At 31.1% G+C, this 14,066-nt stretch overlaps 1 protein-coding gene across 1 annotated transcript; it reads right to left on the bottom strand.

Moving 5' to 3' along the window:
- Positions 1-795: 795 nt before the first annotated feature.
- LOC129883743 (glycine-rich cell wall structural protein-like) lies at positions 796-10,980 on the bottom strand. Its single transcript, XM_055958345.1, has 4 exons — positions 10,813-10,980; positions 10,035-10,196; positions 1,750-1,908; positions 796-1,402 (listed from the first exon to the last, which is right to left on the bottom strand). The coding sequence occupies exons 1-4, from the start codon at positions 10,910-10,912 to the stop codon at positions 972-974; spliced, it is 852 nt and encodes a 283-aa protein (XP_055814320.1). The 5' UTR covers positions 10,913-10,980; the 3' UTR covers positions 796-971.
- Between the last annotated feature and the right edge of the window lie 3,086 nt (positions 10,981-14,066).

Genomic DNA, 14,066 nt, shown 5'->3' with positions numbered 1-14,066 from the left:
ATTTTGATCAGGTGTCACGTTCTGACACGATATTATTGGATCAGGTGTCACGTTCCGGCACGGTAATATTAAAGAAAAATATATTAAAATGACTTAATACTATTCAATCTCAAATAACTCATTTCCCAAAAGATTGTGGTGTGGAGGCCTGAGTCCTCATATATACTCTTGATATTATTGACTGATTATGTAATTGTTCATCGTGTTGTCACTTGATATTGATCTTGTTGGTTGCCACTTGTTAAGTGCTATGGTTGATTTTCTGTTATTACTTTATGCATATTGATTTCTATTTCGAGTCGGCCGATGATACCTACTCAGTACATGTTGCCCCGTACTGTTCCCTACTTGTATTTTTCTTTATTTTATTTTGTGGAGTGCAGCGAGTGTATCATCGACTTCGACTCGCCCTCAGCTCTAGCCAGTCTCCTTCTAGCTTGTGTTGGATTCTTTCGGTCATGGCATGGTGTCCTTAATTTTCGGACACATTATGTTATTTATCTATTCTAGTGTTTGATACTCTTAGACTTGATATTTTGAGATTAGATGCCCTTGATGTGATGATTTTTAGGTTTTGAGAATGATATGTAATAGATCCTAGTGTATTTCTATTTCTTACGTTCATAACTTAAGATTTCGCATTATTATCGTACCTTTATAAGTTGGAGTTTGTATCGCTGGTTCTTCCACCTAGGAGATTAAGTATGGTGTCACTCATTGCCCATTTTGAATCGTGACATTAGAGAGAACGAAATGTGTTTGATCGAAAAAAAGGTAATAAGAAGAAACACCAAATTATGAAAAATATTGTCACACACTATAGTATATATAATTAACAAACATTACATACATGATGGTTTTTTATTTCATAATTCTTACAAGAAGTTCTAGAAATTAAAGTAGCAAGAGTATTAATCACTAGTATTACATCTTTGCCATTACAAAAGTTTTATATATATTGCTCCACATAATTAACAGCACCTATAGCACTCATAGTTATTGCCGTTGCAACAACCATTGCTGCAGTATCCTCCTCCACCACCACCACCACCAGGGTATCCACCACCCCCGCGACCGCCGCCAGGATATCCACGACCGCGACCGCCGCCAGGATATCCACCACCACCGCGACCGCCCCCGGGATATCCACCACCACCACGGCCACCACCGGGATATCCACCTCCACCACGACCGCCGCCAGGGTATCCACCACCCCCGCGACCGCCGCCAGGGTATCCACCACCACCGCGACCGCCGCCAGGGTATCTGCCACCACCTCCGGGGTATCCACCACCGGGGTATCCGCCGCCAGGATATCCACCACCACCACCAGGGTATCCGCCGCCAGGGTAGCCACCAAATTGGTCTTCATGTACTGCATTTTTGTTATTGGATTTCTTTGCTGCATCAATTGTGTAAACAAAGAGTGTTATTCTAATTCATACTTGGTATATACTCCTTAAGTACTTGCATTAATCTATTTTTTAAATTTGTAATCTCAAATATATCATGACATTTTAATGATTATAAAAACATACATAAAACATATATACGAAAATTCAAATTATAGTGTTTTCCAATGTATAAAGCTATCATAATTCTTTAAAAGAAACTAAAAAAAGTGTCATAACAAGTTCATTTATTTTTGAGAAAAATATTTCCTAAAAATTTATTTCTCACGAAAAACATTTTCCTAATGGCCAAACACAACCAAATTATAAAAGGAACAAGTAATGAGATGATTATTACACTTCTCTTCTGAAGTCTCACTCAACTCTTTAGCTACAACCTCAGAGCTTATCATTACATAAATAACCAAAAAAAGGCCAAGGAACATAAATGCCTTAGAATCCATTTCTTTTCCCACAAAACTTAGCTTATGATACTTGAAATTATAGGATGGAGAAACTTATGTATAATCGATCTCTATTTATAGTAAGCTTTGAATGCATTACAAATGGTAGAGGAAGGACATTATTTGGATTTGTGAGGGGTGCATTTATTGGATGTGCTGTTGGCAGGTTTAGAGAGTGAAGAATTCACATTGGGCTCATTAATATTACCGAGTTTTAAGTTATATATTTTCTCTAACCTAAAAATAATTTATATAATCACATCAGTGTTATTGTTGGCGTGTTTATTCACTTTGAAATAACTTCAGATAAAATATGAATGAAGTTTATGCATTTCTAGCTAGAATTTAGCAAAATAGTTGAATTTCAATCATATGTCTATGAATTTTAGATAAAATTAGCTAAACTTCGAAACTAGATAAAGTTTAGATAAAATGACTGAACTTCAATCATATATCCCTTTGAGGACATTCGATTAAAAAAAAGAAGCTTCAGCTATGTAAAACTTCTAACATCGCATACCTGAAATTATTCTAAAATGGATAAACTTGCAATTTTTTTATAAATATGACTTGATAGTTTCAAAATCGAATATTAGTGCACTTCGACCCTCTACCTAGGCGTTATTCTAAGATTAATTTATGTTAACCACCAATCTCTAAAATTCCTCTAAATATTTTGTACACATCATATAAGATCTCCAAAATCCTTTTGGCAGCAAATTAGTAGATGACGGCTCTCGTGGGGAAATTGTACATTAAATGTTGATGTATTATCGGATTATCATGCAATAATTAAAATAGAAAATATTGCCCAACTCGTAGGACAAATCTTATCCTGATTTTTTTTTATAAAAAGCATTTAAGTTATATATATTTATATTGATTAACGTAATGATTTGTAATACTATCACGGTAATATAATATATTATGTTCTATTATGTTACTTATTTATAGTAAATGATTGTTTATTTTATTAATACATGAAACTCCCAACAATCCCACTTCCATAACCAACCAACCCCCCCCCCCCCCCCCCCCCGTCTCACTGAAAGGAGAAGATTCAGATCACTCGTCCCCTTAATTCAAACATGACTCCCACACAAATACTCGATCACCTCCACCCCACCTACATCCTTATATTAAGGAATCATATGTAATTATTAATTCGTATAACATTTTTACATACCAAACACACCCTTAATGTTAAATTGAATTAAAAAATATTAGAACAAGGTGATTTGTTTTTTTGGGTCAAAGTGACTGGGAGTAGATAATAGATAGAGTTTGGAAGAGTGTAACAGCTTCTTAATGCCACGTTAGTTGCTATTTATTGTCGCTGAATTAAAGGATGAATGACTTATTAGTTGACTTATTAATAATTCCAAGTGGCAAAATGTGGAACACTCAACTTATCAATTCAGTTGACCAAGTCTTCTTCCCACTCACCCGGCCACCCTCAAGCTATCAAAGCAAACCGTCGAAAAATAAATATATTATTTTAGGATTTGAAATTTAAAAATAATTTATTATATATTTAGTGAGCATATTTGATCATATTTCATTGTAAAATTTGAAAAAAGTGAACTATTTTTTGTTATTTTAATTTTTTGAAAATTTTGAAATACCAAACGTATTTTTTGAAATTCAACTTCACAAAAAAGCAAAAAAATTTCTTATCGATCAATTAATTGCTATTTACGCAAATCATGCAAAAATAATAATGATCATGAAGCAAGCAAATCATATATAGGGACAAGCCCAAAATCATATATAGGGACGAGCTCGAGTATGCAACATCTTTATGAATATGACTTGGTTCACAGAGACATTTGCCAATATCAACATTTGGAAAGCTCCTATAAAACTAATTGGAAGACAACATTTACAAGAATTGATTTTCACAATAAAGATTGCCGCTTAATCCAATCCAAAAATAAATAAGGAACGCTAATAAGCAAGAACCACACATAGATGGTTTGAAAGAGTCTAAAATTACGTATGTGAATGGGGTTTCTAGGCCACCAATTAAAGAATGGGTGATAGGAACTAATAATAATGCAGCATAACATGTCAAAATGGCACTTATTATCAGTTGACTTATCAACATTATTCAGTCTTGATTTCACTCTATTAAACATATATTTTCTGGGGGTATTAAATAAATGGATTATATCAAATTTGAATGAATTAAAATAGATTAAGTTATAATAAATTCAAATTTTATTTTGATTGAAATTAATGGATTATATCAGAAAAATATTTTTCAATTTCTACATATTTGATCTGTTAAATTATATGAATTTTTTTTTAAAAAAAATAAATTTCTTAAAAATAAAAAAAAATTACTTCTCGGATGAAAGTGAAAATATGTCTCGCAATTGACATTTCGTATTTGTGCTCCCCTCCTTCCCACACTATATTTCATCTTCATCCCATCACCATAGCCCCATCTCCCCCTTCCCCCACCCATACCCCTACTCCTACTCTTTTCATAATATTTGTCTAGATCATATATAATTGATTTTTAAGATAATATTTTTTTACTTGTATATCAAACACAATAAAATAATTAAGTTTTTTTCCTTATTGGTGGATTCAAGATTTTATTTAAGGTCTAGGATTTGAACTATTGAAATCTCAAAGTGAATTTTGAACCTGCTAAACTACAAAGACAATTTTTAGTCTTTTAGGAGATTCAAAATCTATATATATATATATATATATATATATATATATATATATATATATATATATATATATATATATATATATATATATATATACACACACACACACACTAGTTTATCGACACGTGCGTTGCACGTGTTTGTCGAGTTGAGTAAACATGATATATTTAAGATCCATTATCAGCTGCGTCAAAAAGAAACTTTTATTTAATAGTATTGTTTTCTACTTTGATCACCGTTATTATTTATAATTCTACACAATCCATTAAGAGCCTGTTTGCTCAAACTTTTTGAAGGCTAAAAACTTTTATTTTCTTTAATTAAAGGCTCATAACTACATCCAAAATATTTATCAATCGATCTCCTAACCAATAACGTAATCAATGATATAAACTCCACTACATGATATATAAATTAATTTAAATTTATAATTTTGTACGAAAATTAGAGGCTATGTATCTAAACATATTCATCTATAATACAAAATATGTCTTAATAAAGTAATTGCAACTTTGTTTCAAACCAAAGAAGGGAAAAAAGAAGAAGCAATCGAATAGAAAAGTAAAAATTGTGCCTACGTGATATCCACAAAAAAATATAATGTGGAGGCGTATTTTTCAATCAACGATTGATCCAAATGATGACAGTTTGTAAGTAGCAAAAAATATTACTCCATAAAATAACAAAAGAAGCGAACTGATTTGATTGAGACAGTTTTCATTTGAATCTCATACTATGCAGTTTGATTTTAGGTAATTTATAGTTCTACATGTTCATCAATAACAAAAAATTTAATTGTCTTTGCAATACTCCAGCCAACAAATACTTTACAATAGTTATTTTATATTTTTAAAAGAATAAATGATAAAGTTCATGGTACTTCAAGAGGAAAGAGATAAATAAAACCCCGTAATAAAACACAAAAAGAAAAACGAACACCATGATAATTAGGGGTGGGCATGATACGATATGGTATGGTATTGAAAAATTCGGTCCGGTAATTTTGATTTACAGTTTTTAAAAATACTATGCCATTACCATACCAAATTAATTCGGTATGGTTCGGTATTTTAAAGTTCAATTTCAGTATTTTACGGTAAGGTAAATCGGTTACCATAGTTTGATCAACTTCAAGTCTTCAACTTACATATATTCGTCTAATAACCAATTATGATTTTGGCCTTTCAAGAAACGTCTCAATTATATCATAGTAATACCTTATACATGTAAAACAATATTCAAAATAAAGTATAAACAATTATCTTTGTTAAACAATCATCCAAAAAGAACATTTAAATAAAGATAGAGTAATCAAAATTTCAACATCTAAATAATTAGTTACTATTTTATATGTTTGCTAGTATTATATAGTTACATATATATGAATTTTATGTAACTATATACTTCGATATGGTATTCAGTATTGTTTTTATAAATACCAAATACCATACTGAATACCAAACTTGTTAAAAATGCATACCAAATACCATAAAATCCAAATCACGGTATTAAAAATTTTGATTTCGGTATGATATTCGGTATCTACCATACCATGCCCACACCTAATAATAATAAATTAAGAAGAGTAGAAGAATACTTGAAGGATAATTAGAACCTTTAATTTTTCAAGTACACTTGGGAACATTAAAACTTACTATTGCTTGCTTAGAATATATCTCAATATTCAATAATCCCAGCCTTTTCAAATGTTGAGAAAATTAAGGCATATTTATCTCGGATTTATATAACCATTTAACAGTTGATAGAAGCATATTTGAAAGAACACATCCTTTCGTCATATGATAACGGCAAGTCATCCGAAAGAATGCATCCCTTCCTATCTGCGTGTGTTTGGAATAGTTGCTATACGTTAGGAACTTTTTTTTAATAATTAGAATATTTAGTTGAAGGATTATTTCATTTAGAAGATTTAGTTAAAGGATATTTGAGTAATTTAACCTTTTAAATTTAGGAGGTTTTTTGGTTGGGGGTACTATATTAATTTAATATTTAAGTTAGGGAATGTTTTTAATTGAGGATATTATAATAATTTAATATTCAAATTAAAAAGTTCATGCTTTTAAAAAAAATTATATATATAATATAATTTTTTATTGAGGAAATTGGGATGAACCTTCCTACCGAACACACCCGATATTTGAACAAAATTTTTGTCCATATAACACATCAATCAATATGACCAAGCGGCTTACGTACATCGACCGACAAAACAAACTAAAAACAAAGATCTATAGTGGATTTAAAAAAACACTAAGATAGGTATTATAATTTATTTCGATAATACGTTGAAATGTTAAAATATTTTTGGATAATTATGCATTAAAGTATTTACAATTTTCTCAACTTGTAGGACTGCCTTATCTTAAAATGTATCTTGAAATAGTGGTGCATATGTACTCTTTGGATTTGGTCAATACTCAAAGAATTAAATGACGTATTCAATGACTCTTTTAATGTACTACATATCAAGTTAAATAAGAGGGGACAACTCTCTTCATTTGCTTTATAACTCAAGAAAAGTCTTCTAGAAAATATTATATACATAAAATATAGATAGAAATAATAAATAACCCCAAAAACATTTCTCCCCTAACCTAATATTAATAAGATTAGAAATATTTTTTCACCACAAGACGAGAATTATTGAATTATTTTCTTGAATCATGATCTTGTGAGCTAGTTGGTTGCATAGATAAAATTCTTTTCAATCAAATTATACGATATTTAGTTGATTGCATAAGAAAAAAATAAATTTTATGCTTGACCAATAGCTAGATGGTGTGGCGACTATGAACAATGATGTAACCATCTTTGTCTAAGGCTGTTAACCAGCACCCATGCGTCGAAAAAACTACTATAATACTGTATCATCTATTGAATCATTAAAATTTATTTATATGTTACCTTTTTATATGTTTTGAGTTTTTCTTAAAAATCCGTTTCAACATTGATCAGAGCGTTCATAAAAAAATAAAAAAAATGAATCAAATTAAAGAAAAAACTGATATTCATTCGCTTGATTTTAAAATTTAAAATCGATATAATTTGATTCGACTTTTGGTATTAAGGAAAAAATTACTAAAAAACTGAACCAAGTCAATTATATGTAATAGGATATTTCAAATAAAGTTTGCAGCATATATTAATATTTTGCACTAGATATTTGTAATCGAATTCTTATCTTTACTCTCTAGGCGGAGGAGCGTTTGACAAGTCAACAAATTTGACTTTTTCAGCTCAATAACATTATTAGTCTTTTGTCACTCATGCTTTAATTTAATTTTATTTCTTCTGTGATTATAGTTTTAAAAAAGATTATACAACGAAAAGAAGAAAACTGAACCTGTGTTGTTTTGTCTTTTCTCTTCTTTTTCTTTTCTTTTCTTCTTGTCGTCCTCACTTTATTAAATAACAAGAAAATTAAATTTATTTTTCCTTTGATGTTCAATATTATCCTTGGTGAGGCCTGAAATACTCAATTCGTTTCAAAATATTTGTCATAATTTTTTTTAAAAGTCAAACGATATGAATTTTGATCAATATTTTTAGATATATTTTTTTAACATATTGATATTTGAAAAAATGCAATTAATAGTTTTTTTCTTATAGTTTTCGATTATCTAAATTTTAAAATATCAAATTAATCTAATCTAATTTAACTTTAAAAATTAATTAAATTGACTCTCAAAAAAACAAAACATGACAACTATTTTAAAATGAAGAGAATAATTAATTGGATTTGCACTGGAAAAATATCCCACATTAAGAATAAAGCACTATATATTGGCTGCGATATGGAACGGTGGTTCAAGCTTAAGCTCCCCTCAAGTTTGTAACTTTATTTATTAAAGGCGAAATCCATCGATGACCATCTAAAGTTGGCACCAATTTTCACTTAGATACCTTAACTAGGCTTTGTTTAGTTTATACACCTCAAGTAAAGCTCCGATGTGTCATTTTGACACTTTGTGTTGACTTGACATATTGCGTGTGCTGCACTCATTTTAAGCGTGTGAAAAACGTTTTTTTCTTTAGTTTTTATTTTGTTCTTCTTCTTCATTTCTGCCATCATTTCTTCTTCTTTTTCTTCTTCATTTCTTCTTCTTTTTCTTTTTCTTCTTCATTGAGTGTTCTTCTTTTATAAATCTCTTTTACAAAACACAATCTTTCTCCATTTTATTCAACACCCATTTGCCCAAAATCCATTTAATATTGACAAGTTGAATTCACCCCCAATTCGTGACAGCAGTTTGTACTGTCAGAATGAAGCAATTCAACTTGAAAATTGATGTACCAACTTTCGAATAGGGTGTGTCTAAGTGACGAGACACTGTTTACTTGAAACACTAAATTCTACTTTGTGGTCAGAAATTTCAAGAACATCAAACTTGAAATTCAAATGTATAAGAAAAAATAAGTGAGAGTTCATCAAGTTTGTGGATTCTTTAAGTTTTAAATTCTTTAACAATTTAAAAGAAAATAATTTTAGATTTGTATTAATCTTATCGAAAAAAATGGAGGTTCGTCGGATTTTTTGACCCAATTTGATTTATATTTTTGTTTGCCATTATAGCTCCCTTTTTTCCTCTTTAGATGATATGGATAGCGTTGGGTGGGTGTTGAAGGAGAAAAAGATCTGATGGGGTGGGAAAGGGGTTGGGATTGGGGTGGGTGGGGTTGGAGAAGATGACGGCGGGGTGGGGGAGCGGTTGGGGTTGGGGTGGGTAGGGTTGGAGAAGATGACGGTGGGGTGGGTGGAGTTAATAGTTGTTAATTTTTATTTTTTAAAAATATTATTATTTGGATAAAAAAAATATCACGTGTCATCAAATTATTGGTTATTTTTTCTATTTAAAAGTCATTATTTGATAATTATTATATATATATATGCCACATGTCTTTATTTAATTTGCTGTTTTTGACACGTCAGGCGAGTGCATTACACACACTTAATATATTTTGGTGATTGTCAAAAAGTGTCAAAATGACACATCGGAGCCTTACTTGAGGTGTCTAAAATAAACAAAGCTTAATTGAGGTGTCTAAGTGAAAGTTGGTGCCAACTTTAGGTGCCCACTGATGAGTTTCGTTTTTATTAAAATAAAGGTCATGCCACCATACAATGATGATTTTTTTTTTAAAAAAAAAAGAAAGAGTAAAACGCTATGTAACAAAAATAACTAAGAAGGGTCTGAATCCGAATACCAGATTAAGAATAACAAAATATTTACTTAAAAAATAAGTAATGAAAATTAAACACTATGGAAACATTTTTTTTTAAAATACAATATGATATATATGGTACAACAAAACATTACATGACCAACCATCCATAGTAAATGAATGGCTTTATTCATACTTGTTACAAGCAAAAGGTCATAAACAAAAGTAGCAAGATTATTATTATCTTGCCACTTTAATTACAAAGTATTACAACAATAATACACATAATTAAGCACTAATTAATTAATTAACTTTTCCCATAGCCACATATTCTTCATAGGAGCAGCAATACTTTTTGCATCCATATTTAGTTTTTTTGCAGCAACTATAACATTTCTTGCGTTTGCCGTAGCCTCCGCCATAATGATATCCGTCAACCTCTACTTCATTCTCGTTATCCAATTTCACCGCTGCATCGATGAATTATGAAAATTAAAACTATCGCGTACGTGACTGGTCTTTGAGTTGAAATATCAAATTTATGTGTCCTACTTTCTTTTTATTACATTTCTAAATGATTTATCTTCTTATATTTTATATAAATTTTTAATTCCAACATGACATAAGATCACAAAATTCTTAGAATATATTTATAATATGTTTTACACATTTTTAATTTAGTTTAACAAGATTGAAAAGTTTATGGTATATCAATCCTCAAACTTCATGCATGGTAATTGAGACATATAAAATGAAACAAAAGGAATGTCTAACAAATGTCACTATCAAGCTATGGCGTTAGTAAAACATTAGATTGTCACCTAACATTTGCATAAACGTATAAAATTTTAGACGGTGTAACTTTAAAAACAATCTCTGAAAGTAACATTCCATATCGATTCTGTCCTCATCACCCCACACCATCACCATGCAATCCCTACCACCCATAGTATTTGTACGTGTCTAAATTATATATAAATATTTTAAGAATAATATTTTTTGTTTTTTTTACCGAACACACCCTAGGAGGGGCTTATTTTTTCAGAGTGAAAAGTAGAAAGTGAGCAAACGAAAAGAAATGCTTACAGTTGGAGGTGTCAGCCAACTCTCTAGCTGCAACCTCAGAGCTTATCATTAAGAAAATAGCCAAAAAAAGGCCAAGAAACAGAATTGCCTTGGAACCCATTCTTTTTTTTTTGTTCAAAGCTTAGTACTTATGAAGAATGAAAATTGAGGGATGAAGAAACTGATACATTCTTGGGCAGTATTTATAGTGATTTGAATGCATAAATAATTGAGGGGACACGTACGGGGTTGCAATTATTGTATGGACCAAAGAAAATGAACAACTTGGTATACAAGTGGTAGGTAAAAATAATGTTGATTTTAACTATTATTTCATTTTCATAAGTAAAAGCACTAACAAGTTACGTCGTTGTGGTGGAGCTATAGGTATTTTTTCCCGTTTCATAGCTTTTATGAAATTTTTAATTAAAGATATATTTTAGTAAACTTTATTAATAATGATGGTTTGAAACTCTAAATTTGACTGCTATCATTTTATATAATTATTTAACACTAAGGGTAATATGAAAAAAGTAATAAACTCTCTTGATATAATAAAATAAGTAAGTAAAATAAAATATCTATTTTTACAAAACCTTATTAATACTTTTTTATCTATCTATAAAATTACACATTTTAATTTTCAAATAGATTAGTCTTCAATTTTGTCTTTTAACAATTGAACTTATACCTAATTATGGAACATAAGTTCTTGAGAAATCAAAGTCATGCCCCATGCATGACTTGTGGGTAATTATGACATTAAACTATAACTGTATGATCCGCGAAGAAACTATTTATTACGAGATATATAACTAAAAGACCAACAAAAAATAAGAGCAAAAATACAAATGACTATTATCGTTAATCAGATATTTTAGATTCAAGCTTTGAATATAAAATTTCCTTTGTTAGATAGTGTTTTCCGTCCAAGAACTTTATGACATGAATCTAATTTTAATCTGAGGTTCAAAATAAATATGCTAATACTAATTATCGAGCAGGAAACAAAATAAAGTAACAGACAAGAACCCGAAGAATATTGTGAGTGATTTTGTTAAATTTGGCATTTGTGAGTCCAGACGTTCTTTTATATATTAATCTCATTGATATTTCAATTTCAATTTGTGTGACTTCATTTCTATTTAAATCGAATTAAAAAAGAATAAAACTTTTAATAAATTTAAAAACAATTTAATCTAACTTCTTATTCTACTACATTTACTATACTAAAAGAGATATTTTTTTTAGTGGCAGTTGAGTTAATGTTATTGTATTCTTGTTAAATTTTTTATAATATTTATATAAAGTGTTGATTTAGAAATACCTATATTATATTATTATTGCTAGATATATAACGATAATTATATTGTTGCCACAAAATTCTTTATTGATTGTTGAGTCAGTGTCAAGTGAAAATCAGACAAACAAATTGAAAGAAAAAGTAAATGTTATGACTTAGGGTGTGTTTGTTATGAATGAAAATTTTATTTTAAAACATAAGTAGGTTTAAATCTTCCTTATTTTATAGTATTTGATAGATATATTTAAATATAATCTAGCAGAATACTATAAGGGGTGAGATGAGATAGGTTGGAGAGATGGGGTTTGAAGGTGGCAGAGAGTAGAATGATCAAGGAAGGAAGATTGAGGTGTCAGGTGCGGAAAGAAAACAATGAACTTATTAAAATATCACTTTATAAAATTTATTTTTATCCTATTTTTATTAAAAAATTATTTTTTCTCATTTTTATGAAACTTATTTTTACAATATTTTCAAATATCTTTACATAATTCTAACCACGTGCAGGAGTTGATGGCCCCAGGATTTAATGCACGTAGAAAATGTCAAACGGTTACTCATCAGTTGAATTATCAAAGGCTATTACATTTTTGCCTAGCCGCCACGCCACGTAATTAATTATATTTTCCTTTTTTTTAATTATTAACTTTTTATAATAATTTCTTAATTTTATTTTTTTATATGACATGTTCATAAGATTAAATGATATTGTGATGGTAACAATTTTCTCTCTCTAACATCTCTCTAGAAACAAAGCTCTCAACTAAGGGCACTATTGTCATCAAGACGAAAATGGGAGGGGAACCACCTCCCGACGTAGGAAAATTTCGTTCGAAAGATAGGAACGAAGATAACGACGACATGAATGCAACGCAAGTCGTAGCATCGGAAAATTCCACCCGTAGCCCCTCCAAAGTGCAAAATCAGTCGGCGATCACTGTAGCACTGTCGGAGGAGCAACTCGCCTGGGTTCACCACATCAACGATTTGGAGAAAGCTGGGCGGATTCGAATCGAACAAACAATTGGGGAATCATCAGCATTGCAAGAACTACACAATATGCAAAAATCAAATCGGTTGAATCATCCATGGTCGAGATATTCACTGGCGGCTGAAGAGGCGAAGTTAACTGCGCCGCCGAAGTTTCCATCACTCGTTCGACCTAGTTCCGGCCATGTTCGAGAGGATATGAGCACTGGGGATTGTTCCCCAGACGATGGCGCACATAATGGGACAAGTTTCACCGGCGTAGCTATCGCCGGTGATAACGGCGCCGGAACTCCGGCAAGCTTAAAGGACCAAACTCAATGTCAAAATACTCAGCTGGACATGGAGCACCTCACAGGCATAAACAACCAGCTCGAATATCAATTTGGAATCTCAAATTTCAATTTGACCACTGACCGCGATTTTGGCACCGGAGCTCAGGCAACAATTTCATCTCAAAATCAATGCCAACTCACTAAGTTGGATAAGGAGAACCTATCAGGTATCCAAAACCAGCTCGATTCTCTACCAAAAGCTTCGAATTTTAATTTGAATTCTGAACGTGAAGAGGGCGCCGGAGCTCCGGCGAGACAACTGGTTCAAGGCATAGTTCAACAGGTTCGTGACAGTGTTGAGAAGCTTCCTAGCTATGTGGCAAGCCTCGAATCACTACCAATCGAGTCAAATTTGAAAAGTCGTCAAGACGACAACCACAGTGGGGTCGCCGGAGTTCCGGCGAGACAAATGATGAGGGGACAATATCAAAATGTTCCTAAGGCTGTTGTGAGGCTTCCTACACAAACTACAGACCCCAAATTAGCTCCGAAAAGTTCAAATCCAAAAAGTCGTCAAGACTTGCTTGAGGAAGATAGTCACAGTCACAGTGATGTTAGAACTGAGGAGATTACATTGGCAAATTATCAATCTCAGTACCTTGCCAATGGTATTCAATCCCAAAATAATCAAACGAATCAAATGCCAAAAG

The sequence above is a fragment of the Solanum dulcamara genome, chromosome 3, assembly GCF_947179165.1.
Source record: "Solanum dulcamara chromosome 3, daSolDulc1.2, whole genome shotgun sequence".
In the NCBI taxonomy this organism is placed as follows: Eukaryota; Viridiplantae; Streptophyta; class Magnoliopsida; order Solanales; family Solanaceae; genus Solanum; species Solanum dulcamara.
The sequence above is the reverse complement of the archived record's forward strand: the minus strand, read 5'-3'. Positions and strand labels throughout refer to the sequence as shown.

Bases quoted from the DNA above. Each gene is read 5' to 3' on its own strand.
- LOC129883743 (XM_055958345.1), bottom strand. From the start codon at position 10,912: ATGGGTTCCAAGGCAATTCTGTTTCTTGGCCTTTTTTTGGCTATTTTC. The intron at 10,197-10,812 runs GTAAGCATTTCT...TCATCGATGCAG, and splicing joins GTTGGCTGACACCTCCAACT to CGGTGAAATTGGATAACGAG. The intron at 1,909-10,034 runs ATTAATTAATTA...ATTATACATAAG, and splicing joins TGTGGCTATGGGAAAAGTTA to TTTCTCCATCCTATAATTTC.